The sequence below is a fragment of the Tyto alba genome, unplaced genomic scaffold, assembly GCF_018691265.1.
Source record: "Tyto alba isolate M040663 unplaced genomic scaffold, T.alba_DEE_v4.0 Super-Scaffold_18, whole genome shotgun sequence".
Taxonomy (NCBI): domain Eukaryota; kingdom Metazoa; phylum Chordata; class Aves; order Strigiformes; family Tytonidae; genus Tyto; species Tyto alba.
Window position 1 is genome coordinate 11,675,394 of NW_024881280.1, and position 26,107 is coordinate 11,701,500.

Here is a 26,107-nt window from a genome sequence, read left to right on the forward strand (position 1 = left end):
CTTGCTTTCCTGCGTGGCTGGGCAGGCAAGGCAGGACATGTAGGCGCAGGGTAGTCACCACTGCAGCCAGCACAGCAAGGGGACCAGCACGGACAAACTGCCCCGGCATCAGCAGGGGGGCTCAGGCAGCTTGTGCAGCCCCCCCGAGCTCTGGGCAGCTCCGGCCACGTTGCGACGACCCGCTGAGCCCCGTGCCCGAGGGAGGGCTTGCTTCTCTCATGCTGCGTTGCGAGCACAGCAAACACGGAGATTGATCGAGCAAAGAAAAAGCTCCACAAAGAATTAAACAACTGTCAGGAGAAGATGGATTAGGAAACACCAATGACAAGAATGGTTCCTCTTTCCCTTGGAGAAAGTGTTTTTCTAAGGTGGCTGAAGTTCACTTCATGTGGCAGCTAGATGGAACCATTCCCAGTTCAGAGAAGGGAAGGGAGTACTGGGAGCTGATGTGACTGGTCTGCAGTCACTGAGGATCACAGCTGACAGCAGAACACATCCTTTTTGCTCTGTCCCTTGGTACCCCATTATGTGTTCTCCACTGAATTTCCTGCTGTAGCACTTGTGGCTCTTGTGTCTAAGGAGTCACTGGGATGAGAGGTGGAAAAGATCTCCTAGTTCAGGCCTGGCCAGCCTTGGGCTGTCTGATCCTTGATGAGATCCTGAGAAACAAGACTCAGGAGAGAAGCAGGTGAGTGCAACAGGCTCCAACATCTGGGCTGGGACATCAGCCTCAGCTCACCCTGGAGCCCCACTTCTGCTGCAGCTCGAGATACAGACACCCTCACACCCGTGCAGCCCTGCTGCCGGCTGTGTAACATCTTACTGGTGGGAGCCAGGCTTGAAAGTCCCAGCCTGAGCACCATTCTCCCATCACAGGCCAAGCTGTTCCCTGGAGCAGAAGCTTGCAGAAGGGCTGAGGGCATCAGGCACTGGAAATAAGAGACAGACCTACATTGTCCTCTGGGCCTGACCCACAGTCTTGTCTTAGAAACTCCCCCAGACATCACAGCAAGACTCCTGCTCCTTTCACACCCCTTTCGTCTTTATCCTGTTGCTCTACTACTGATCGAGCTGAAAGGCACTCATCAGCTATTCCCATTTTTTCTACTCTGGAAACTATGACCACATTTGAGTGTCCTCATATCTATTTCAGCAATTTCCCTTCCACTGCTTTTCTTCTTGCCACGGTACTGGGAACAACGTTGCTTCTCTTTAGCAAGGGCAAAATCCAAAGCATTGCCATCAAAATATAGCAGCATTGACATGACTTCTGGTTTGCCCTCATTATATGTTGGGAGGACTGAGAAACAAGGTGATTTGGTGGGTAGAGAAATTCACACAAGCACTGGTGAACTATCAAAAGATGTCACCTCTTCAAATAAGCTGTTTTGTCTACTTTGTATGCAGCTGCCCCACTTCTTTGAGACCTTTGTGGTCACCTTCAAAATACAGCTATACTGAAGGTCCAGTTCTAATCACTCAGCTGCTGAAGGGAAGCCATTAGCAGACAGCAGCAGGTCCTACAGGTTAAAACTAAATAACCCCACAGCAGCCCCACAGGCCAGTGATGTGACATGCCAGGGCATGGGGTGAAGAGGGACCTTGAGAGCTGGGGTGAGGCCTGTGAGAGCTCATGACCACCCCAGGAGTCAGCAGCCACCACTCTCAGAGGAAGCTTGGGCTGCTGCAGGGAAGGTGACACTGAGATCCACCCATCAACTGAGACAGAGATGGGGAAAAGGCAAAGCAACTCTGGGCTTCGACCCCAGAATTCACGGAGAAGAACCCTTAGGGAAAGAAAGTTGAGACAGACCAGGAGGTGCGGAGGGACCCAGGGGTGGCTTTTTGGGTCAGTGACCCCATTTTGTCCAGCTCATGCTCATGAATTTGAGCATCCTCCTAGTCACTGGGCAGCTACATCACCCCGTGCACTGCTGCTGTTACTGCCAAGCTCAACCCCACTGCAGGCAGTGGTAAGCAGTGTTGCTGTACCAGTTTCCACAGAAATCAAAACCAGATACGCTGATTTCCACCAAAATCACATTAAAACACAATTTTGTCCCAAGTGGATTATTTTGTTACTTTTTTTTTTTTTTCTTTTGCACCATGCAGTACAGATGAAGCTGGATTTATTATAATGACTCAGATTTGTAAACCACAAATTTCATTGATAATATCAAGCAGAAGCCTCTATATCTATTAAGATGGGATGTCCCTGTCTTAAAAACAGGTAGGTCTGAACACTTACCCAGTGCCATTTCCAGCACAGAAATATTACCTCATTCTGACCTGGGTTTAATTACTGGTCAGTCACTGGTGAGATTTAAGCAGCATTTCAGCAGCATTTCTCAAACAGATGCAAATCAGTCAAAAAAGCAAAAGGTTGTTCACTTTCCAGCCCCCTGTACCCAGCCTCCCATTGCCCAGCAGCAACACTCGGCAGTGCAGAAACATTTTTGCCACAGCTCTGGACTCTATCACAGGTGTTTGCAAAACACCTGACAGAAACAAAGCCCTAGAAATGCGGATGACAGCCCTGCTACCTTGCACCCAAGCTGGGAGAGCAGCGGAGGGGCAATGCCTCCAGCCCACACGTGGGCACAGAGTTCTCTGGAGAAACAGAGCTGGAAGCCCAGCATGCTGCAAACACCCCGTTGATTTTCACAGGGCAGTGCGCTGATTTTCTGCTACCATAGCAGCAAAACAAATGCACTGAAAACAGGGTTTGTTTCGGGTAGATCTAAACATCTAATTTCTACATTTGCAGTTCTCTTCTTTGTTTCTGTTTAAAATATTCACAGGTCACCATGAAGGAATGAAACTTAGGCCCCTTAAGAGGGAGGGATACAGGAGCTCTTTAGCTGTGTTGATGTGGTGGGTTGACCCTGGCTGGATGCTGGGTGCCCACCAAAGCCTCTTTATCACTCTCCTCCTCAGCAGGACGGGGGAGAGAGACTATAACAAAAGGCTCATGGATTAAGAGAAGGACAGGGAGATTGTTCACCAGTTGCCGTCATGGACAAACCAGCCTCAACTTGGGAAAATTAACTTATTGCCAACCAAATCAGAGTGGGATAATGAGAGATAAAACAAATCTTAAAACACCTCCCTCCCACCCATCCCTTCTTCCTGGGCTTAACTTTATTCCCGAATCCTCTACCTCCTCCTACAGGGAACAGGGGTTGTAGTCAGTTCATCACATGTTGTCTCTGCCACTCTTTCCTCCTCAGGGGGAAGACTCCTCACATGCCTTCCCTGCTTCAGCGTGCGGTCCCTCCCATGGGAGACAGCCCCCCACATACTGCTCCAGCGTGGGTCCCTCACCTGGGGTGCAGTCCTTCAGGACCAGACTGCTCCAGCGTGGGTCCCCTGCAGGGTCACAAGTCCTGCCAGCAAACCTGCTCCAGCGTGGGCTCCTCTCTCCACGGGGCCACAGGTCCTGCCAGGACACTGCTCCACTGCGGGCTTCCCACTAGGTCACAGCCTCCGTGGGGCATGACCTGCTCTGGTGTGAGGTCCTCCATGGGCTGCAGGTGAGTATCTGCTCCACTGTGGACCTCCATGGGTGCAGGGGGACGGCCTGCCCTCTCACCATGGTCTTTCCCATGGGCTGCAGGGGAATCTCTGCTCCATCACCTGGAGCACCTCCTTCCCCTTCTTCACTGACCTTGACGTCTTCAGAGTTGCTCTCACATACACTCACTCCTCTCTTCAGCTGAAGGGGTTTATTCCCCTTCTTAAATATGTTATTGCAGAGGCGCTACCACCATCACCGATGGGCTTGGCCTTGGCTCTGGCACTGCACTAGCTCTGTCAGACATGGAGGAAGCTTCTAGCAGCTTCTCACAGAAACCACCCGCTACCAAAACCTTGCCATGCAAACCCAAGAGTTGGCCATGAAGTATGAGACCGAAAGATAAAGGATGCAAGAAGTGTGTCAGGATGCTTGCCCAAGAGAAGAGCAGGTTTCCAGGCGCTTCTGCACTTCGTGTGTACTTCTAAAATGCCGGAGGTCCAATTAGAGGGATAGAAATATCCACCTCAACACACCCTGCAGCCCAACAGCAGAGCGTTTTGAGAGTGAAGAGATACATAACTCTCTGTATCAAGCAAGACCCTTTTAACAGGCTGCTGAAAAAGGAGATCTCCTAGTACTTAGCTTTCTTACTGAATGTAGCCTGGAAAACGCTGCTGTTTCCAAGAAAATAATCTGCTTTGTGAGTGCTAAAATTAACTGAGTATTTTAAAAAACCCAAATCCAATAAATCCAAACAACACTTGATTTGCCTTTTGAGACAAAGCATTTACCAAATTTGACCCAACTATGTAACCACTGTGAATGTGGTATTTCTATGTTTATTAAACTCCTGCAAATAACTTACTCCCCTATGATTTTCCCCACACTTGGTTCTAGTCCCCTTTGCTGCAACTGTTTCTATTCCAAACTCCTTTATGTCATTTATGTGCCAGATTACTGTATGTCTGACCCTAACCTCCTAAAAGAGGGACCCATCCCTTGCTCATTTCTCCTTTCCCCCCACCCAGTTTGGGTCTTCAGATCAGTATTTAATTTTCCTAGACAGGATTAATTAAAGCCTTCCCAGCCATCGTTACAGCCTGAGAATCTCCTGGCTTCTAAGGCACATTGGTGGTCATCCCTCAGGGTGTACATGGCAGGACTCCAGGGACACAGCCCAGCTGACGTCCTGCTACAGAAGCAGCACCAAGCAAGAAAGCCCCAAGTCTTTCCCTTTTTATCGAGTTCCCACAGCACTCAAACACCAGATCCATTACCAGGCAGCATGGGGAAGCTCTGGTTCCCGCCCCCAGCTAACTTCCAGCACACCTTCACCCACCTTCCCTAGACAGAAGCTCTGGCACAGCTGCTTTCTGTAGAGTCAGACCCAGCTGATCCTAGTTTGAAAAAGCCTCTGTGAGTGAACTAGCAGGCAGTGTTAAGCCCTGATTTTAAACTCAAAGTCTCCAAATTGACATTGTAGGCTGGGCCTTTTTTTTTAATGAAGTATGATTAGGAAAGTTTACCAGCCTACTTGGGGAGTCACAGTATTTGAGGCTCAACAATGTGCACGCTTGGAGGTATCTGTGGGTGCTGATGCTTCCCTGCCCTCAAGCTACAGGCAGAAGAAAGACCTTTGGGAGGCTTAGTAAGGAAGAGCAGTCTGATAGCCTGAGGAAAAGATCAAGGAGGAACTAACAGGAAGAATTAATTCCCCCCATCTGCAGCTATTTCTTTCAGCATGTAAAAGCCAGTCCATTAGCTGTTCTTAATTTTTGTCAGAAAGGATACTTTCCTGCCTTGCCAGCTGAGGAAGGCTTCTTCAGACGTTTTCAATTGATATGCCATTGTATCCTAGAAATCTCTGACAGCTCCTGGAATATCCCTCCAGAAGCAACCCAGGAACCCATGCAAAAAACAGGGGTGTGAATGTCTGGGGGACCAACCCAACGAGACACAGAGACAGGGACCAGGCAAGAAAGGAGGGAGGGTCTTTTTCAATGGGAAGTAAGGGGGAATAAAAACAGGCTGAAACACTTGTTTCAAAGTGGATTTTATTCCAGGCATTAAACAGATTCTGGCACATGCTTTCTTCAAGAAAAGAGAAAACAAATCTGGGCTCTACATAAATTACATCTGGCAAAGTGCAACTTAGAAGTGAGTGGGGAAAATAAACCTTTTGAAATTGATTTCTGTACAACAGTAGTTTCAGCTCCTCTTAAATAAACCTCAACTGGTTCACCGTGCATGAAATTACATTGGACGATCTGATACAATAACAGCTTTCTTAAAAGGTATTACCAATGCAAATGCTCTGTCTTGACAGTCTAGGGGGCTGTTTAAAGTAAACAGGAAAACAAGGGTGAGCAGAGCAGCTGCTTGTTCTGACCATTAGAGAAACAAATCACTGGGCCAAATTTGAGGGCTCAGTCAGCTTGTTTTAAAAAACCCCACTGGAATGCTGTTCCAAAACATGGCACTGCGTGAACCTCGGGGGGGAAAAAAAACCACAGATAACATCATTCCTCCTTCCCTTCAGTGCAAGGATAGTATACTAATAATGAATTTGGACAAGACTTTGTTTATTCTGAGGAGAAGTTTAGTTTGCCCACACTTGAAAGCAGCCTTTTGTCATGCACCTCCTTACCAGCAACTGCTAAAATCCATTGGAAACCAATGGCTTCCAGAAGATGATATGGGGGAAGGTCTGCATGGGGCCCACAGGAAGGTCCTGTGAGCAGTATTTTAGCTGACAGCAGAGTAAGCAGTGGGGAAGTGACCTCAGGAGAACATGTCTAAAACCATGTAGAGTTAGGGCTTCGGTAATCCCTAACACCAGGTGCAATTTAAGTTTTTGATATCTATCATATGCCCACCTTTCCCTTTCTTCCCCCAGGCCAGGGCACCTGAAAAAGTAGAGTGTTCAATATTCAGCTGCCCCAGCTCACAGCCCCAAAGCGATGCCAGTTCCCACTCTGCCAGGTGGGGAGCAGTAGAGAGGCACAAATCAACACAGCTTGTACAGGTACCTCTGCTCTGGGAGCGGTTGGTAACCTCCAACACTGGAGCCAAGCACAAAGTCAAGGGCAGTAGCCAGCGGGCTGACAAGAGCCCTTTGAACTAGGGCTGGCCCAGAGCTTGGAGACTGGTTATAAGCAGAGCTTCTGTGGTCTGCAGCAGTCAGGAGAATTGTTTGTAGAGGAGCTGGGTCCTAGTCCCAGCATGGTTATAAAGAAGGAACTGCAAGAAAGCTGCACACACACAGTGGGAGCCAGGAGGAAGGAAGCAGTACCTGGTGGAGGAGTGAACATGCTGTTAGCTGCCACCCTTAAGCTGCTGGAGAGTGAAATAGGGGACGCTCAGATGGTCTACTTAGGATGCATTTTGATGAAAATACATAATCCTTTAGCATTTCGTTGTATACAGAGCTTATATATAGTACCTGCTCAATGGCCTTTTGTCTGTCTTTACATCAAATTTTTTCAAGCCAGATATGTGAGAACTTGACTGTTCCTGTCTCCTACTGCCTCATGATGCTGTTCCGGAAGTATCATCTCCTGCATATTCTTGTTTAAAAAAGAAATTGCTAGTAGGATGGCATCTCTCCTCCTGATGGGTCTTGTCTGCCCTGCCCTCTTTCCATTCTTAGACTATTTTCTTTCATTCTCTGCTCTTTCTTGGCCTCAGTGGTTCAGGCCCAAAGCATCTCTATATAGGCAAAGAGGAATCTGCAGAGTCAGTGCCCCCATTCCCACACAGAAAAGCACCTGCCCCATGCTGTAAGCTTGGGACCAGAGGGAACTGCCTCCTGGGTTGTCACAGTGCAGGCAGGTTATTCATCTGGTTAATCAGTGTCGAGATGGTGAGCTGATGTCAAAGTGAAGGGGGAAGCAGGAAAAGAGCTCCTGCCACACGACTGATTTAATTTTTTAAATAAAAGAAACAAGAACAGAAGACAAACCATCCAAGCCTCACACAAGCACTTCTGAGCACATGCAACCTATGAAGAACAGCATCTGTTCTTTTGTCAACTATTAGGGCTAACACTGAGCTAGAAGAAATAATTCAAATGGGATACAAACATGATCAAAATCAGCCAGCTGTTCAGAATCCAAATGAACGTCCTGTTTCTTCTACACCAGATCAGAAAGAATCCAGGCAAGCAATTGTCTACCAAAGGTGGCCTCACCATCTGGTTCCCCTGCCAGGCTCTTGGACTGGAGGTTTGGTTTACAAAACCTAGCTCGACAAGGAAAATTTAACAGATCTAGTAGGAGAAGTTAAGTTTGTGGGGAATTTGTTTTTTTTTTTAATTTGAATAGGTAAGCTTCCCCTGGCAGGTCTGAAAAGCCACACTCAGCTACAGCTGACTTGTAACTGTGAGTAGGACTGGGGTTCTAGCTAGTGACACCAGCTGTCTTTGGTATTTCCAGAAGACAAAGGAGACATCTCTTGGGGCAGGCCTGTACTGTGGCAGCATTTGTGCAGGGGGCGGTTTCAGCTTCACCAGCCAACCTCCCCAAGGTGTCCACGGGGAGGAGAGCTGGACATTGCAAGTGGAGCTGCCCCAGGTCTTCTCGCCTCCTCTTTTTGAGAGAGAGGGGGAAAATAGACAAGGATTGTGTGGCTTGTCCTGCCAGGCTATGTTGACAAGGGCCACGCAGAGCCGGAGTGCCTGCCAGAGGGCTGTGCTCCTGCCCAGCCAGCAGCAAGAAGCCTGTGATGACCTAGGGGCTGTCCCCTTCTGCCTCTCACTGTGGGGAACTGACTGGGCTCCTGCCACAGGCCTAAGCCAAGCGCAGTGGGACTATCGGTGTGCGCTGCCCACGCAGCTCTGTGCCTCCCCTCGGGTGTGGGGTGCAGCCGGCTGTGTCTGGCAGCACCAGGAAGAGCAGCCAGAGCACAGTCCCAGCTTTCCTGACAGCACCCATCTCTGACCAGCTCAGCAGGAGTGTGGTACCCTGAACCCAGGTCCAGCTGGGCTGCCTGCAGGCTTGGGTCGCTCGTGGAGGCAGGGCTGGCCTTCCCCCCGTAAAAAACTGGAAACAAGAATTGAATAGTTCCCAAAACAATTCCTGGTAATGCTACCAAAACAGATTGCCCCTTTTCCATCTCTCTTGTCAGCACTGTGCCAACCTCAGCCCACCTGGATGCGGGGCAGCTACTGTGAACAGAGGAAGGAATGGGCCCACCATGAATTGGTAACAAACCTGCCCCCAGAGTCTGCTAGTTCTTTCCCAGCCCCGCCGCTCATCATGATGACTCTTCTTCTGGCCAGTCCTCACTGAGACACACACATGCATAAATGATGCACGATGTTAAAGCAAAAAGCCAGGGAAGCCAAAGAGCTACCAATGTTTGTACAAGCATCATTTAAGCTGTTGGGCTGTAGGTCATGGACTTCGGATGCAGAGAAAGGAACAGATGGGGAGAGCTGCAAGGCAGCTCTGGTCACTCTGAGTATGTGCTGGGTCCTCCCGCCTCTCTGGGTGCAGCTGTACATGGGCATCAGCTACAAAGGAGAACTTAAGACAACAGATGGGAAGATTTCAACAGCTTTCCTCATACCTCTCTCACCCCCAGCTTCTTCTCTGAAAAGCTCAAAAACATCAAGTGCTCAGCTGAAATGGTGGCTTGCTCATGGGCACAATGAAAACATTTAGGGTCAGACATACAAAACCATTCCTCCCTTCCCAATCCCCCTCTGTTCCCAAAGTCTCATGCACAAAGAAACAAGGAGATCTCTGTGCTACCATCATGTTGCTTGTAGCAGCTCCCACTGTTGGCCAGGTACACCTGCTTGGCAAGGGTTGGTCACCACTCTCCCAGTCTGGTTTTCCAGGCAGAGACCACTGACAAAGTGTTGAATGAAATTCCCTTTCATCTTCCACTTCTGTGAGAAGACAGAGGAGAAACATGCTGTTACTTCTATTTCACCATGGAACTGTGCCTCCAAGCTGAAGGAGAAAGGCTGAGCATAAACATCAAGTAAACTCCAGCAACTGGGGAGACTGAACATCTGGGTATGGGCAGCATCTCCAAAGCACTGGTTTCCTGTATTAACAATATCTGGAGTTTGAATTTAGCTGAATTACAGGGCTAGATATTCAGAAGCAGCTAGAAGGCAAACAACACAAATATCAGCAAATAGTGTAATTTTCAAGAGCACATTATATTCACAATTTCCTTGCCATTCTTTGTCCTGCATCTCTAGACACCCAGATACCTGTCAAAACTTGAAACCCTTCTATGGTTTCTTTCAATCCATAGAAAACAAAACAATGAAAGCTCTCCCAACATGGAAAGCAATCTATCCACAGAAAGCAAAAATCACACTTCTTGCTGCTTGACTAGATCGTATCTATCTCTCTTCCACGTCCCCTCATCTATTCTCTCATCAAATTCAAGATTTTTATCAGCACCACACTGAAAGCTCTTTATAGCTCTGCACCCTTCTCAGCTAGCTCTTCTTCATAATCATATCTGCCCTGACAACATTTCAGTTTATAAGTGTTCATTTGACAGCTTCTCAGTACATGTTGCTCTGCTTTCTGCAGTGCTGTCCTCTGGGCCAGCTCCCCTCAGAGCATTTCCACAAGGTCCCCCCCACACCCCTTTCCTAGAGGCCCACTTTGGTTGTGCTGCTTTTCAGGACACAAAACATATGACCTAACCTTGAATTTCAAATTCTGCTGGGAAGGGGTTGTACCTGCCATCCCTGTTGGAAAGAACTGGGACCATTGTGGCTGATAGTAAAGAGAAAAAAAGTAGAAATTAGTCTGTAGACTTAGGATCTCCCAGGTGAGGCTGTGCCATTTCCTTCCAATGGGACACAGCCGAGATCAGCAGGTTATTGGATTAAGTTCTCCAGGCTCTGGGGATTTTCCCATCACTCTTTTCAGTCACACAGATGACCCAGTTGGAATCAGGGTCTGGATGCTCAGTCACTAAACAACTTAGGAATAATATGAGAATGTTTTGGCTAACACATAAGACTGATGAAGAAAAAGAAACAGCTTGAAAACATTGATGGACCTCAAGGACATTGCAGAAACTATATGCAAAGGGAATAAAAGAATTCCTGCAATATCTGGACAATGTCAAAACCTACCAACATTTTAATTCTTAGGTAACACAGTAAACAGATTGCCACACGCTGTGTTGATCAAGACATCCATTTATATTCACATATTGCTGGCAGCTCTCCTCCAAATCTGTGTGCTGGTTATCATGGAATCACAGAACGGTTTGGGTTGGAAGGGATCTTAAAAATCACCTAGTTCCAACCCCCCTGCCACAGTCAGGGCCCCCTTCCCCCAGCCCAGGGTGCTCCCAGCCCCGTCCAACCTGGCCTTGAACCCTGCCAGGGAGGGGGCAGCCACAGCTGCTCTGGGCACCCTGGGCCAGCGCCTCACCACCCTCACAGGGAAGTATTTCTTCCTTATATCTAATCTAAATCTATCCACTTTCAGTTTAAAACCAGTACCCCTCATCCTATCAGTACACCCCCTGATAAAAATTCCTTCCCCAGGTTTCCTGTAGCCCACTTTAAGTACTGGAAGGCCGCTATAAGGTCTCCTGGGAGCCTTCTCTTCTCCAGGCTGAACAACCCCAACTCTCTCAGACTGGCCTCACAGGGGAGGTGCTCCAGCCCCCCGAGCATCTTCATGTCCTCCTCTGGCGCCACTCGAGCTGGTTCGTGTCCTTCTTATGCTGGGGGCCCCAGAGCCGGACCCAGCACTGCAGGGGGTGGTCTCACGAGAGCAGAGTAGAAGGGGAAAATCACCTCCCTTGACCTGCTGGTCACACTTCCCTTGATGTAGCCCAGGATACGGTTGGCTTTCTGGACTGTGAGTGCACATTGCTGCCACATAGTTTTCCATCCACTACTACCCCGAAGTCCTTCTCCGCAGGGCTGCTCTCAATCCACTCATCGCCCAGCCTGGATTTGTGCTTGGGTTTGCCCCGACCCATGGGCAGGACCTCACCCTTAGCCTCGTTGAATTTCATGAGGTTTGCACGGTCCCACCTCTCCAACCTGCCCAGCTCCCTCTGGATGGCATCCCTGCCCTCCAGCGTGTCACCACATGACACAGCTCAATGTTGTCGGCAAACTTGCCGAGGATGAGGATGCATCGATCCCACTGTCCATGTCATCAACAAAGATGTTAAACAGCGCCGGCCCCACCCTCCCCCTGCCTCTCTGTACTTGTGAATTCCCAGCCTCTTCCTTCACCTTTCCCTGTGCATGTGCTACAGAATGCCTGTCAGCCTCCTCTCCCACACACTGTAGCTCAACAGAAGACCCTGCTGTAAAGCACTATGCTGTTAGGAGATTTGAGATGGAGGACAAGGGTAATTACAAAGAGACACCGGTTTTCTTCTCCCCCCTAACTATTCAGGAGAAAACTAGCACCACAGGGAGACCGACTCATATTATTCCTCCAGATCAGAGACCTGCTGCTGTGTCTTCTCTCCCTGCTGAGCAGGTACCCACTGTGATGTCTGTAGGGAGAGTCTACAGCAACAGACACAGCAAGATACCATCACTCACCAGAGCATATTTTCTGCTGCTAGCAAACTATACCAAATTAATCACATCACTAGAAAGTCCAGCATTTCAAGTCACCCCAGATCCTTATGTTCAAAAGAAAGTGGGGCAAGAATAGAGAAGGGGGAGAAGGAACACTGAGAAGGTGACAGAGTTGAATATAAGGCTCATCTGGGCTGCAGGGAGGTGCCATGTATGGAGCTATTATAAAGCATACTGACAGTAAAAAACAAAGCAGGGCTCCTCATCTCACATGGAAGTGGTATTTTCAGAATGATGGATTCTGCCCTTTCTGGTCAGAAATGGTGCTTTGCTGCCCTTTGTGAGATACCAGAGCAACTCTCCTGACTCCACCTGAATCTTCCACAAGACCCCTCAACCTGACTGCCAGACCACAGGATTACCAAGCACAGCCCAACACCTAACCCTGCAGGGACACATCTCATATTCCTGAGGAGGGTGGGCAGTAGGAATGGGTGGAAACAGGAGATAGAATGCTCATCTCCCACCATCAGCCACCTCAGAGCTGGGCAACTAAACTAGTCACTTGGTGACATACTTATGGAGGGGTCCAAAGTACAAGCACCTTCTGGGAGGGCCCCAGCTTTCCCCACAGAGCACAAGGGGAGCCTGAACAGCTAACTTTTAAAGTACAGTGATGATGCCCATCTTTAGGAAAAACAAACAAACAGAGCAGACACCTCCAGAATACACAGCCAAATATTACAGTCCTCTCTTCTACACCCAGACATTATGACTAGCCTGTACTTGGAAGGAAAGCTTTTGGAAGATATAAGCATTGCACAGTCTGAAAAATTTTGGCTTGAAAATGCTCCTTGGTCTCCCTTTCTTGTGCAGATGGAGGTAATACAATTTACTGGTCACAGCAGGTTTGGAGTGGAGATTACAAAAAAAAGAATCCATATTTTCTTTGAAATATTGTGTCTGGATCCTCTTCCTCAATGTCAAGCAAAAATTTCCCCACGTTTTTGTAAAGCACTCTCTCCATCTTTATTATCTATCATTGCAAAGTACTCTGAGGTGGCTGGATAGAAGCACTCCATGTGCAGTTACTAAGAGAAAAGTCAGAATAGCCAGTCCTTTTCTACTCAATATATACAAGAGCTCAAGGTATTTACACTAGTGTAATTTTTCAGGGTAATCAAAAGTTTTCTTTTAACCCCCAGCAATCCAATCAGCCTAGGGTTTATCTCAAGATATTAACAATAGCCTTGTAAACCTGAAAACATAGTGGAGATGGCCAAGCTCAGGAAACACAGCTGAGAAGAGCAGATTTTGTTCCTTAGGACTGAGATGCTTTGGACAGAAGTGTATAGACAGCTGGTAAATGGAATAGCCAAGGATGATGCAAGTTGTGATTGAATGTATTTGCAGAACCATGGGCAGCCTGAAGCTGGTGTTGAAGATGACAAGCACTAAATTTTAAATATATGAGCAGACAGAGTGTGACAGAAACGTTCACACCAGCATCCAGCAAGTACTGTCACTCTTTGAGTACTTAAATTTGTAAAACTAAGAATCACAACTGAGAGAAACTCTTGTCTCCTGAAAATTGCTTTCAAGTTATGGCATACTGCCAGTATTGTTTTACCTACTTATTGCCATGAAGACAAAGTCAGGTGCTTCCAGAACAGACAGGTTTCTTCTACACTTTCTCTTTGATGATAGTCTGTATAAAGTTGCATCTGTCTGCACTTCAGGTAGTATGATACACTGAGAAGCAAGGTGGGAAAAATTTCCCAATCACATCCAAAGGCACACAAAACTTCAAATACTGTTTGTCTCACAAGAAAACTTGGTGTCCTCATTTTCAGGCTGGGGTCACATTCCTTCAGTGCATTTTAATGAAATATGGCTGTTTAATAGGATTTCTCAGCATGCCTCTTGTTCTGTTGGGAAATACTGTGCCAATGTTTCTCATTTTCATTTTCTTGTTTTAGTGTCTGACTCTCACTTTGCCTTCTATTTGTCCTCACTACAATACAAATTAAAATGCCACTCCCACCGTCAGACAGAGCCAAAACCAAAGCTAAAGGCAATAATTTATTGTTCATTCAACTAAAAAATGTTATTCTCCAAATAACATTATGGATAACATCCATCTGGTTTGAAATCTAGTTCTGATTATGCAGAATAGCTCTTGGCTGGTCTTCTGCTAGCGGTGCCAGCTGTTGCTGTTGAATGATCAACAGGATCACAGTGCCAAATAGATTTTGTTCCTGGCTCCTTTCAACCCAAAAGAGAATAGTCTGACAGAACCAAGAACTGTCTAAATTTTTACTATTGCCTCATATCTTCCTACTTGCAAAGTTCTAGACTTATGTTGAGGTAATACTTTAGACACAGCTCATAATACTGTAAAGCCTCCACTAGAGAATTACGTATATGTTAGATGGACTGTTGTTAGCATTCAAATAACAACAAAATTATCTGCCCCGTAGACATGCTTAATGCACAACAGCTGTGTAGCATGGGCACAGATTCTGTATGTCTGAAAGCAGAAAGCAGCTTTAGGAGCTGTATGGTACTGTCATAAAGTCCTAACCAATATACTCTGGTGACATCAAAAAATGAAGCCATCATGTGCCCCATCTTTTGTCAGAAATCTTGGCTGTGCATCACTCATAGACATGAAATCTAGATCCAGAAAAGTCCAAACATCTTCCAGCACAGACCTCTGATGACAGTGATGCCAGAGATATTCAAAGCTGGGCTTTCATCATGCTACCATCTCCTGTTAGGATATTGTATGTGTGATGCATGTTGCCCAGGCTCACCTCCTTCCATTCAGACCACCTCCTTGGGGCTCTTGCTTGTCACCTCCACCTCTCTGAAGTAGCTCAGCTCCCCTTCCTCTACTCCCGCTCAGCTCCTCCGACTTTCTGAGAAGCCACTTGAGCTGAGGAGTGGCTACACCCATACGCAGTTTGAAAACACTGCTCTCCCCCCACCACTCCTACTTTGGGCTGTGAGTACCCATGGGGAGACAAGCAAGTTGTAGGGCAACTAAGGGAAGTTGTTGCCTCCAGTTTTGTTCTTTCATTTCACACTTTAATGTTTCTACAGCAGTGGCAGTCTCTTTGAAACTCAACCTCCCAAATATCAGGAGGAGAGAGAATGGGATAGTTTGCAAAGACAACTGACTTCTAGCTAATTAAAATCCAATTTCAGTATTAACAACAATTACTGTTGTGTTTATGGAAGGAAGGGACCATAACAACATTCCTCAAGAACACAACAAACTTGAGCATTGCATGTAGAACTGGCTTTATAAGTAGAAATCTGAAATGTGAGTTTGTGACTTCCAAAAACCCCAACATTTCAGAGCATTTAAACCCAAATTACATTAAAAATTCAAATGCACTTCTCCCACTTCATCTCTTCAACCACAAGGCTGTTTGGAATGGCAGCTGTGATTCAAATCAGTCTCCAATTATTTGAAATGCTTAAACAAAATCCTTGCTTAGTCAGCTGGCTAAATCATCTGCTAGGTCAAGTCTTTGATTTAAGTGCAGTTTGTTCACACAAGGTAATGGAAAACAACATCTCACATCCTTAAGTGTGAGTGCATGTCTTTATAACGAGCCTGTATATAATCAACACATCAAGGCTCAATAAATTCTATTCCAGCAACAGAATGAGCCTGCTTACGTTAGTGTGGATTAATCTCTCTTCTGGCTAATAGAGCTTGGACTCCACCCCCCTTCAGGGAACCCCTGTCCTTCCATGACAGGGGAGTTGGGCAAAAGCAGCTGATTTTGGCAGCTGCTAGAGTCCTCTTTCCTGCCAGGGAGGAAAATGCTGCAAGGCACCTACGGTGAAGCTAAGTGACCTAATTACACAGCAGGGGGTGAGTGATTACCAACAAGAAAAAGGAGCAGGCAAGCACAGCCCGCCTGTGATAGTCTTGCAAGGCTAATCTGAACTCAAGAGTTTTGCCAGTGTATTCATGGTCACAACTCTTCAAGACATTTCTACATTAACCAGCCCTCCAGAGGAAAGTCTACACAGGCTTTCCATAAATGGGCAAGACTGGATTTCAGTGCTTTCTTTCAGGAAGAAATAAATCCGGAGATTTGTGTAGCATTAAAAAGTACTGACAAAAGTGGATGGTGCTGAGGACTGACAGCAAGCTGAGCCGTTTCCTACCTTTGGGCTATCAAAACAAAAGGTTTGTTAGAAAACACAGTCAGTATAGACTTAGATGACAGAAAATTTGTTCTCACTTGATATAGAGGGAAGCACAGAAACTAGGGATGAAACAAGATCAGTTCACCATCTGCCAGTGCTGCATTGTCACCTGTTGTGTTTTTCCCAGTTCTGATAAAAAGACACATCTCTGTGAGGACACCCTGGGCATTGCAGGGGCCATCTCTTACCTAGTGCTGTAAGGCAAAACGACTTAAGTGTCCTGACAGATCAGGATGCAAATCTTGGAAACAGCGTAAGAGTCACAGCGCTGAGTTTTGTTGGGAACACTGCATTTCATTGGGAACACTGCTGCTGTGTTTTTTTCCTCAGGGAGCAGTTTGGGTGGAACATATGGTGCTTTATGTCACTCACTGTTTCTCAAATGCACTCAGTTTTAAAGGTCTGTTCACATGTCCAAAGACAGCACAAAGAACACAGATCTCTCACCTCTAAATATGTAAACAAATGACAGTACACAGTGCCCTTCCCTTGGGGACCTCAAAGCATTTGCTGCTTATCTACCTCCTCTCTGACGCTGTGCTCCCTCCACGCACCGATCTGGCTGGGCATAAACGTATCCAAGGAGCAAGGTCGGGGTGCTACTGAGCTGGAGCTGACCACGCTGCCAAGGGCACTGGCAGAGCAAACACCCACGCACTAGTGTGGCCTGCACTCCCCGCTTTAGTGGCAGGCAATCTCATACATCCAAGCTTATGACACACGCCAGAGGGAGATGCAGAAGATGGAAGGGACTTTTATACACCTCAATAGTACAAGGTTTGCCCCTGCAGGCTGCACTGATGTAGGAACAATGGCATGTGGCAATGAAGGGATTAAAAACAGGTGCACAGTTACCTACCTGTCTGCCATCTTTTTGATTGCAGGCTTCCAGTGTGATTTGAGAGCCAGTAGAAAAGGAGGTAATGGAAAGACACTTGTCCTGCTGTCTAATTAAAGGGTCACTGAACACCCACTCCTTTGGCATAAGAAAAAGAAAGGTTCCATTAGGATCATAACAGTGATCAGATGAGAGAGAAAGAGTTTTTTCTGTCAGATATTTCAAAAACCTGTATCCTTTGTTCAGCTCTTACCAAAGGCTCCCTGGGAAGACTATGGCAGCAGTCTTCACCTGATCAGAAGTTTATGCTCAGTCTTGGTGCATCATGACTATTTCAAAGCTTGCATCTGGCTCTCCTGACCATCTGAGCTGCCTGATTAACTTTGTATCCCATACAACCCCCTGCTCTGCAGCTTTACAGATTTGGGCCTAGGAACCAGAGGGGACCCCAAGCCCTGATTTACACAATATGCAACTGCTTCTGCATATTTTACATAGCAGACATGTTCTGTAATAGGTATCCGGGACCTATAGATTGTCAAGCAAAGCAAAACACGTGCAAACATATCCATGGGCTAACATGCATCACCAGCACACATAAAACACAAGCCACTTCATCTTTCCCTCTCACTACCCGACCCAATCAACTATTATATTTATACTTTCCCCAGGGAAGAAATACAAAATGCAGTAAGTTTCAGAAATTTCAAATGGTAATGACATGGAACAATGAGTCAGATTAAATGGCATGTTGAATGCTGGCTGCAATCTAGTTTCCAACAGTTAACAGATGAGAATCTGTATTTTCTGGCATAAAATATCCTACTGTGACCCTTAACTTTCTCAAGCTGCTTTCCTGCCGCTTTCAGTCACCAAGAGTCCAAGTGCAGATCTTCAGCTGGCATAAACCAGCACAGCTCCACTGCAGTTAGGAGAGCTGCACCAAATTACTGCAGCTGGGGTCTTGGCTATTTAAACTCTGTCAGTAAAACAGCACAATTCAAGCCATCTGCAGCTACAGCTGAAGTGACAGAACAAGGAACGTTTCTGATCCTATGAAAATCTCTTACCCATGTGCCAGGGTACTTGCCAAGCACACACCAGGACTGGTTCTCATGGGTTGGACTATGAAGCAGAGCACACACAAGCAACAGTCTGAGTGGGAACAGCTACATGACTCAAGCCCTGGTCACACACCTGCTGCACAGACTAGTCACACCCTTGAGCATTCAAGTGCTACCTGTTGCCTTTGAGTGATGAAAACCTTCCTACTCTATGCCTACCTGCTGGGTCTGTTGACCCAACAGAGCTCTGAGATGGGCACAGTTTCTTTTTCTGCTTACTATTAAAATCATTGACAGGGACAAATTCTTCCTTCATTCGCCTCTGTACAAACCCACCAAGGCCAGAGATGCCTCTTCATTCTCGGGTAATAAGGGCAGAAGCAAAGCACCAAACTGAAGCCTGCCTTACCTGAGTGACAGGTGGATTGTTCACTGTCCCTTTACAGTTTCCGACGCCAGCCAACGTATTCCCTGTGGTATCTTGTGCCCGAGACTCCAGGCAGTTTCCTCCTTGTTTAATTATTCCTGGAATCAACTCCTTTTCAGGAATCCTTGAAGTAAAATGACAGTTGTATGGCATTTCATACACAGAAATGTCCAAAGCATTTTCACATTTATAAGGGCATAACTGGTCCCTGACTGAAACACAGTCCCCTTTATTTGACAGAAAATGAATAATATCATGCTATCTACTGGAAATGTTTGGAGGAGGCAAAATTTAGGGGAGAACTTGGTCAGAGGGCTGGCACCCTTTTGTTTCAGAAGGCATAACAGGATCTTTAGGTATACTCCAAGCAGTTTAGTGTGATGTCTCTTCTGACAGAGGCCATTGCCAGTAAAAAAAACCATACCTACACTGACTTACCCTTCTTCTGCCTCCCCCTCTTCCAGAGTCTTCCCTGCAGTGCTAGCACATATTCACTGTCTCACTGGTAGCAATACAGGAAAGATCTGTACAGCTGGATGTTTTAGCCTCGACTCATGTTAGCTATAGACTTTGCTTGACTGAGATGTAAAGATGTGTTGCCAGGGTGTGTTAGCTAGCAAGTGCTAACAACACAGCTCTACCCAGGCTACCTCCCAGCAGAGCAATGACACGACACTGCTGCATCGTGACCCGGGGCAGGGGAAGCCACAGCCACAGCTAGTTCTGACATTCACTGGAGCTTGCTCTGAACCACCCGCACCCCTGCAGTGAGGCTGTCCGGCTCTACTTGGCCCAACTACCTCCAGGCAGAGCATCCAACAGGCAGAGATTAAGCCGTTACTGGGAGGGATGCAGTGCTCTGGCACATGTCTACACCCCACACCTCCGAAAACACCACTGTTTCACACCTCTGAGACACAGCTGTGTGGGGCAGAGCAGAGGGCTCTCAGGGGCATGAGCAACAAACCTTTTGCAGAGTTGTGATGATACAAGCCAAGAAATCACAGGAGGTTTCTCACCAAAAACAACTGAGGAAAGCCTTTTCCAAGCATAAGTCTCTCTTTTGCCTGCTGCCACCAAGGCTCAGCTTCTCATTGTGACCCACCTCCCAGATCCTTCAGAGATTTCTACAAGCGGAGAACTGACTCACTTGAGCTCGGGGTAGACGTTCTCCAGATACCACTGGAAGGATTTACAGTTCAGTTTGCGTCGCTGCTCCACTCGGTCTGCAACACTGGAAACACAGGCAGGTTGTTGAGGATAAGGTAGTGAACAGGAGGGAGGGGAACAATGAAGATTGGCCAGGAGGTTTGAGGGAGACTATACGACTTTTTCCCATTACTCATTCTCCCACGTAGTTGTTGCTGGATTCAGAGCACTAGCAGTGACCTGAGGTGAAAAGGAGAGAGGCAAGTGGCAGGAAATAGAAAAGGAAGACATAAACACCTTCAGAGAGCAATTCTTGCACTTCCTGTGGCTCAGAATGATGGCAGGGCCCAGGTCCTACAGTGTTCAGTAATCCATTGCAGTAAAACTACTGTAGGACCAGGAAAGTGTTTCTGCCTCTGGATGCCTCTATAGAGGCATACCATGAAACTTGCACAACGATCAGTTCCTGAAAAAGCCTAGAAAGTATCTGTGCTCAGCTATATACAAACAGTTAATCCGTGTGTGCTAGAGCACATCTCTAGTTCATGGCAGCAGCTCTAAGCTCAGGTTGGGTTTCAGACCTACAGAACATAATTATTTGCTCTTAAGCAGTTTTTTGGAAAGGGGAGGAGTATAAGGGGAAATTACTGTCTCAGTAACTGTCTGCTGCAGCAGTCCTCCCACTATTGATTTGCTTGGCTTTAGCTGGCTGAAGAAGAGGACCTCCCTCAAGCAGTCCTACTGAGCAGTGACACTAGAGACTTTCCTCTTCAAGCTATAACACTACATTTGTGTGTTGGGAAGGGCTTTCAACTGCACCCATGCTCCTTGCCATCCTCAGCCCACAGAGGCCTCTGTACTGCCCATACCTCAGAAGAATGTACTTAGATCCTATATTCATGTCAGTATTGTGGGGAAGGAGAGTCCATGTTAGGTCCAGTTGGCAGTGATGGTGTCAGAGTAATTTGAATTTTAAAATCTAGATTTAATGCAGGTTCGCAGGGCTGTTACAACAGGTCAAGAAATTGCCTGAAAGCAAATCCTACAGCTCTGTTCCAGCTCTTATTCAGCCAGTGTTGCCAGTAAAACCACTAGGAAGTCTGCATGAACAAGATCTGCAGGTTTTGTCCCTAAAACACGAGCAATATATCCATGTCCAATATGCAATAGTCCAGTTTCCTTCACAAGCAGCAGGGTTACTTGCTATTTGGCCTCAGCCCAGCTGCTGCAGTCAGCTCAAGGACAGATAAATTAGGTAGGCAAAGCTATTTGTACAAAAATACGTAATGCATCATGATGATAAAGCACAATGTACGACAAAAAAATGTATGTGTGGGTCAGACCAAAACTGTTCATCATCAAATAAGGAGATGCATCACTGCCCAGTGCACACATTTGCCGAGTTCTTATGCTGATACAAATTGTTCATAGGCAGATATAACCCACAGATATACACCACTCCCAGGATTTTTTACGTTTATTTGGAAGTATTAGGGGTTTGTTAGCACAGAGAGCAAGCTCTTCCCTCATCCCAGGTTTTGGCGTCCATCACTGATTTCTGGGTCACATAGAACTCTTAAACCCAGAACAGTGAATCCCATGTGGCCTGGAGACAGCTTTAGCAGAGGTGCTGTTAGGAGTACAATTCTGCACAGAAGTGGGCTCAGCAGGTGCTGGAGACAAGCCACAACCAGACTGTGTTTCTAAATGAGACGTCTCACCATTGACCATGCTCTCTCCTGCCCTACAAACCAGGCAAACCACCCACTCACCCATTAGAGAAGAAGGGAGTGCACCAAGTGCAACCTCCCCCATGTGTGAGCTAGCTGTGCTTGTCCTGGAATTCTGAATCCACACAGGAACTTTGGATCAAGCTCTAGGAACTACATATCTCACACTTCCAGAGCAGCTGCATTCTGTGTTAGAAAATATTCTAATCTATCCACTTAAAATGTCTGGCCTTTTAATTTCATTATAGATCCCTTCAGCCTTTTGCTAACCAAAGATTTATCCAGGATTACTGGGGGAAAAAATCAAGTGAATTAGAAGCAAACCTTGTTAGCCTGACACTCCAGCTGCAACCTCCCTGGCAAGCCAGCCATTCAGAGCATCTCTGTTTCCCACACTTAGTCCCAGAGAAGATCCAGAAACTATTTCTGGCTAGCAAGGGGCTTCACAGAACACTCCTACCGAGGTTTGGGGGCAACTTACCTCCCAAATGACTTCCCAATGGCAGATGGCCTGGCCTCATAGTAGTACTGCTTGTATTCATCCATCCACACCTCTGCTGTACGCTTGGTGTTCCTGCATGAGTATGAGGAAATGTTTTGCTGAGTGCTGCTGGAGAACGTGCCCTCCCAGCGAGCAGGCACTGGGTGGGCAGATCCAAGGCCTGTCTGCCGGGAGGGTGTGGGGGACAGTCCCAAACATAAAACACAGTGGGCAGTATGGATGGATATAGATTGAATGCGTTAAGTCTACAAAGCCTTGCAAGGATGCTTCAGTTCAGAAATTAAAATTTTAACAGTCATAGTTTACCATGATTCTTTCACACATGCTCCCTCTGCAGAGACATCTGGACTGACTGTCGCCATCAACCTACCTTACGGTATCCCTTTCCCCAGATTAGAATAATGCCATGGAATAATTCAGCTTGGAAAGCACTCTAGGTATCACCTGGTCCAACCTCCTGCCCAAAGCAGACTAGCTTCAGGTTAGGTCATTTTGTTCAGGGTCTCGTCAGGTCGAGTTTTGAAATCTCCGAGGATGGAGATTTCACCACCTCTCTGGGGCCCTGCACCAGTGATTAATCACTCTCACTGTGAAGCACTTTGTCTCGTCTTTTTTTTCCTCCCATCTTTCCTGCAGTGGAAGTTGTCCTTAGGGCTTGTCTCTGAGCACATACAGCTCAGTAGGATGTCTGGACTCAAAAGCAGTTCAAAGACAACAGAGATGACTAAGGACTGCTGATACACAGGCACTTGTCACAGGGCAGTATCCACAAATGGCCATGGTCTGTCTCTGGCGCACCACTCCCCCCTCTCCATTGCAGACCGATGAAGAACAAGACACACTAATACAAACAACAGAGAAGGGAACAGGTTTTGTTCACAGAAAACAGCATCTCATCCTTCCCTTGAGAACAGATGCTCAGCCACAAGCTGTTCTCCAATGTCATCAGGTAGAAAGACAACAAAGAATTCAGGCTTATTTAGACATGCCCAACATCAAGGTGACCTGGCTGCTACTGGAACTACCCAAAACTTACTTGATGTAAGTCAGTGCATTGCCCTCGGGGAAGTCATAGGGATGGCGCTTCCTGAACACGTGTCCCACTCGACTGCAGGGAACGATCTCCAAGCTGCCGCCGCACATCCACACTCGGAAGGAGAGCTCTGGAAGAGACACCAGGAGTCATAGAGCTGCAGGCAGATCAGCAGCATTTCCAAGGCAGGCAACTTCAGCAGTGTACCCAAAAGCCCTGCCCCTCTGCTCTAGATGCATTGCCTGCAACAGCAAAACCAGAAAAAGCAATGCCACACACAGTGTGAGCAGAAAAACTGTCCTCCTTTTGTTAAAATGGAGGCAACCCCTGTGGCTCAGAGACTTCCTAGCCTTCTCCAGTCCTGCTCTCCTCTTTGGCCCCCCAAGCATTTCAGTGAGACAACTTTCCCTTTGATGAGGTTCTTTTGGTTGCTGTCAGGCCTTCAGGATGGCATTTGGCAACAGACTGAGGTCACCCCCACACCAACCTTATTTTGGACTTCCATAACTCTCCAGTCCTGCAGATGGATGGAAGAAAACGAAGAAGAATTCACTGGGTAAAGCAAATAATGTGAGGAAGAAATGGAGTTTAGGAGACAAGGAAAAAGAAGAGAACAAGATGAGGACATAGGAAGTGAGTCAATGTCTAGAGCAGAGTCCTCTCTCTCATACCTCCATGTTATCCACACAATAGTATCTTTTTTAGTTTCTCTGCTTGGCTCTGTTAATAATAAAAAAAAAAAAAAAAAAAAATCGATAACTGCGTTACAGTTTGTCACCGGTTGCCTCTTCTGGGGGAGCTACTGAGAACAGAACTCAGTATAATAGTGTGACTATAAACACATGGAGAGAACTCTGCTACTTGAAGAAATCCAGCTGGTCCTGAAGCTAAATTCAGAATTTTGTTAGAAGATTAGAAGAACATAGAGCTTTGATGTACAGGAGCTTATTTGCATCACAGAAGAGATGCGACCTCACTCAAGCTTACGGGTCTGTCCTCGCAAATTTAATCACTGCCACACCAGAGGGGTTTTCTACTTGCATTTCATTTGGCAGTGAGAAGAAGGAAGAAGGAAAATGAAAATTAGCTGGATAGTTTGGTAGTCCTTACCAAAAGGGTTTCAGGTTGTGTAGACTGATTATTTCAAAAATTTTACTTTACTGGGATCTCCCTCCAGTAATGCCTCAATTATGGGGCTCTGATGTTTAGAAATTAATCAGAAATTCTGTATCCAGATCTAATGGCTGTTTCAAAGCATGTACACACACTAACATCCTCCCAATCTTCATCTTTCTCTATAGCTTTCCTTTCTAGCTCCTGGGAAAGGCTGTTTAAACAGTGTGGTTTTTGCTGGGAAAATGGTGCATTTAATCTGGCTTCTAAGTAAAAACCCCATTTTATTAGATTGTATTTTGTGTCATTTCTTATTAGCTCTTGTTTCTCCTTGACTCTTTCCTAGAGCTTATTATTTTCACTTTTCAACAGGGAGTTTCAGCATTGAAGAGAGGAAGGGTTTTCAAAATAAATAATAATAAAAAAAAAAAAGGCCAAGACATTAGTTTCTGTCCAATGGTGTGGCCAGTTGGCATTTGCTCTCCTGGAATGAGGTTCTGATTCACTCCAGCCTATAACAAAAACAAAACTCTCAATCTAGCACGTGTAACTTAAAGTCACGTCCATTTCCCATGAGAGGATCCCTCATGCCATACTGGTATCCTAAACACACAGACTGCATGTCCAGGTTTGTAAATGACAGAATTCTTTAAAGAAGGGACAAAAGAATGCAGATTTTGGGCACAGAAGAGAAAATGGAGATCAAACATAGCTTATTAAGGACTTTCATCCATCCTCTGATAGAAAGCATAGGAGAATGTTCTGCTGTATATTTTCCAGGATGTGACCTAGTCCACATGTGTTTTAAATGACTTAATCACTGTGGCTTTTCCCCATCACAGTGGAAAAAAAGAGGTTTACCAGCTCACATCCAGCTGGAAGAATATTTAGGCAGCTGGTAATTGCCGCCTGATCATTTCTGTGTACCTGCTGTATGTGTAGAGCTTGTCTAGCTCTGTGCCCTTCCCATACATTCTTTTATCCTGTTTCCTCAGAGGAAAAAAGTTTCCAAAAATTAACCATTCTGAATACTTCAAGGAAAATTAGTACTATTTGTTGTCAAATACAGGTTGGTTTCTACGCCTCTGCCATGCAACAGTAACAGACTTGATGTAGGAGCCACTGGTTGATTTGTTGACCCATGTTATGCTGAAGAGCTGAACAAAAGTTAGCTTTGAAAAAGAAGAGTAGTCTGTTTTGTTTTTAAAGTACCTTCCTATTGCCATCATCACAGCAGTGGTGTGGGGATGGGCTCAGGGACAGGCCCCATTAAACAGAGCGTTGGGCACTTAGCTTTGCCCTCTTAAGTGAGGAGTGGAGGTGCAGGATAGAAGACAAGTGATGGGTGACAACAAATTTACAGGGAAACCACACAAAAAGGCAAATAGGCAAAACTGGCAAGCCCTGTACACCTGGCTCGGTCCCACACAGCCCAGCCCAGCAACTGCCAGGCTTTAAAAGAGCAATCTGAAGGAGAAAGAATGTAGTAATTCTGTGGAGGTTTTGATCAGCCCTACGTGCAAGAAGGGCTGGGGGTGTGCACGTAATTCACTCCCACTTACGGCAGAGAGCTCTGCTTAGCACCAAGTACTGACATACACACCAAACAACAACACTGGGCTCCCAGGTGGGCAGAAGCAGATAACCAAAAGCCTAAAGAAATGTTCTTTCTCCAGCTTTGAGGTTTACAGCTTTTACACAGTTGCAGCTCAGAGGCTAGAAGGATGGCCAAGTGGCTGGCTCTGCAGCTGGAGCAGGGCTAGTGACAGCAAGGAGCTGAGTGTGGCTGTGCAGAGGAGTCTGAGGGACACACGAGGGGGGATCTTCATGCCCGGGAAAAGGCTGCCTGTTACTTCTGCCTACTGTGCTCAGATGATGCTACTAGCACTGCTGAGAGCCCAGTGCTAGCCCTATTTAATATCTCTTCTTAATATCATGAATACCATCAAACTGGAGCAAGACCTTGGAAAA

At 46.5% G+C, this 26,107-nt stretch overlaps 1 protein-coding gene across 2 annotated transcripts in view; it reads right to left on the reverse strand.

The window, feature by feature from the left end:
- Nucleotides 1-5,554: 5,554 nt before the first annotated feature.
- The window catches only part of GALNT16 (polypeptide N-acetylgalactosaminyltransferase 16), an 82,439-nt gene continuing 61,886 nt past the window's right edge, over nt 5,555-26,107 (reverse strand). For both annotated transcript variants that reach the window (XM_032984673.2, XM_042791088.1), the window contains exons 10-15: nt 23,027-23,153; nt 21,970-22,062; nt 19,760-19,843; nt 18,592-18,733; nt 17,140-17,256; nt 5,555-9,410 (exon numbers count right to left, since the gene is read on the reverse strand). In XM_032984673.2, coding sequence (XP_032840564.2) covers nt 9,273-9,410; nt 17,140-17,256; nt 18,592-18,733; nt 19,760-19,843; nt 21,970-22,062; nt 23,027-23,153 — 701 coding nt within the window. In that variant the 3' untranslated portion in view covers nt 5,555-9,272. The remainder of the gene's footprint in view (nt 9,411-17,139; nt 17,257-18,591; nt 18,734-19,759; nt 19,844-21,969; nt 22,063-23,026; nt 23,154-26,107) is intronic.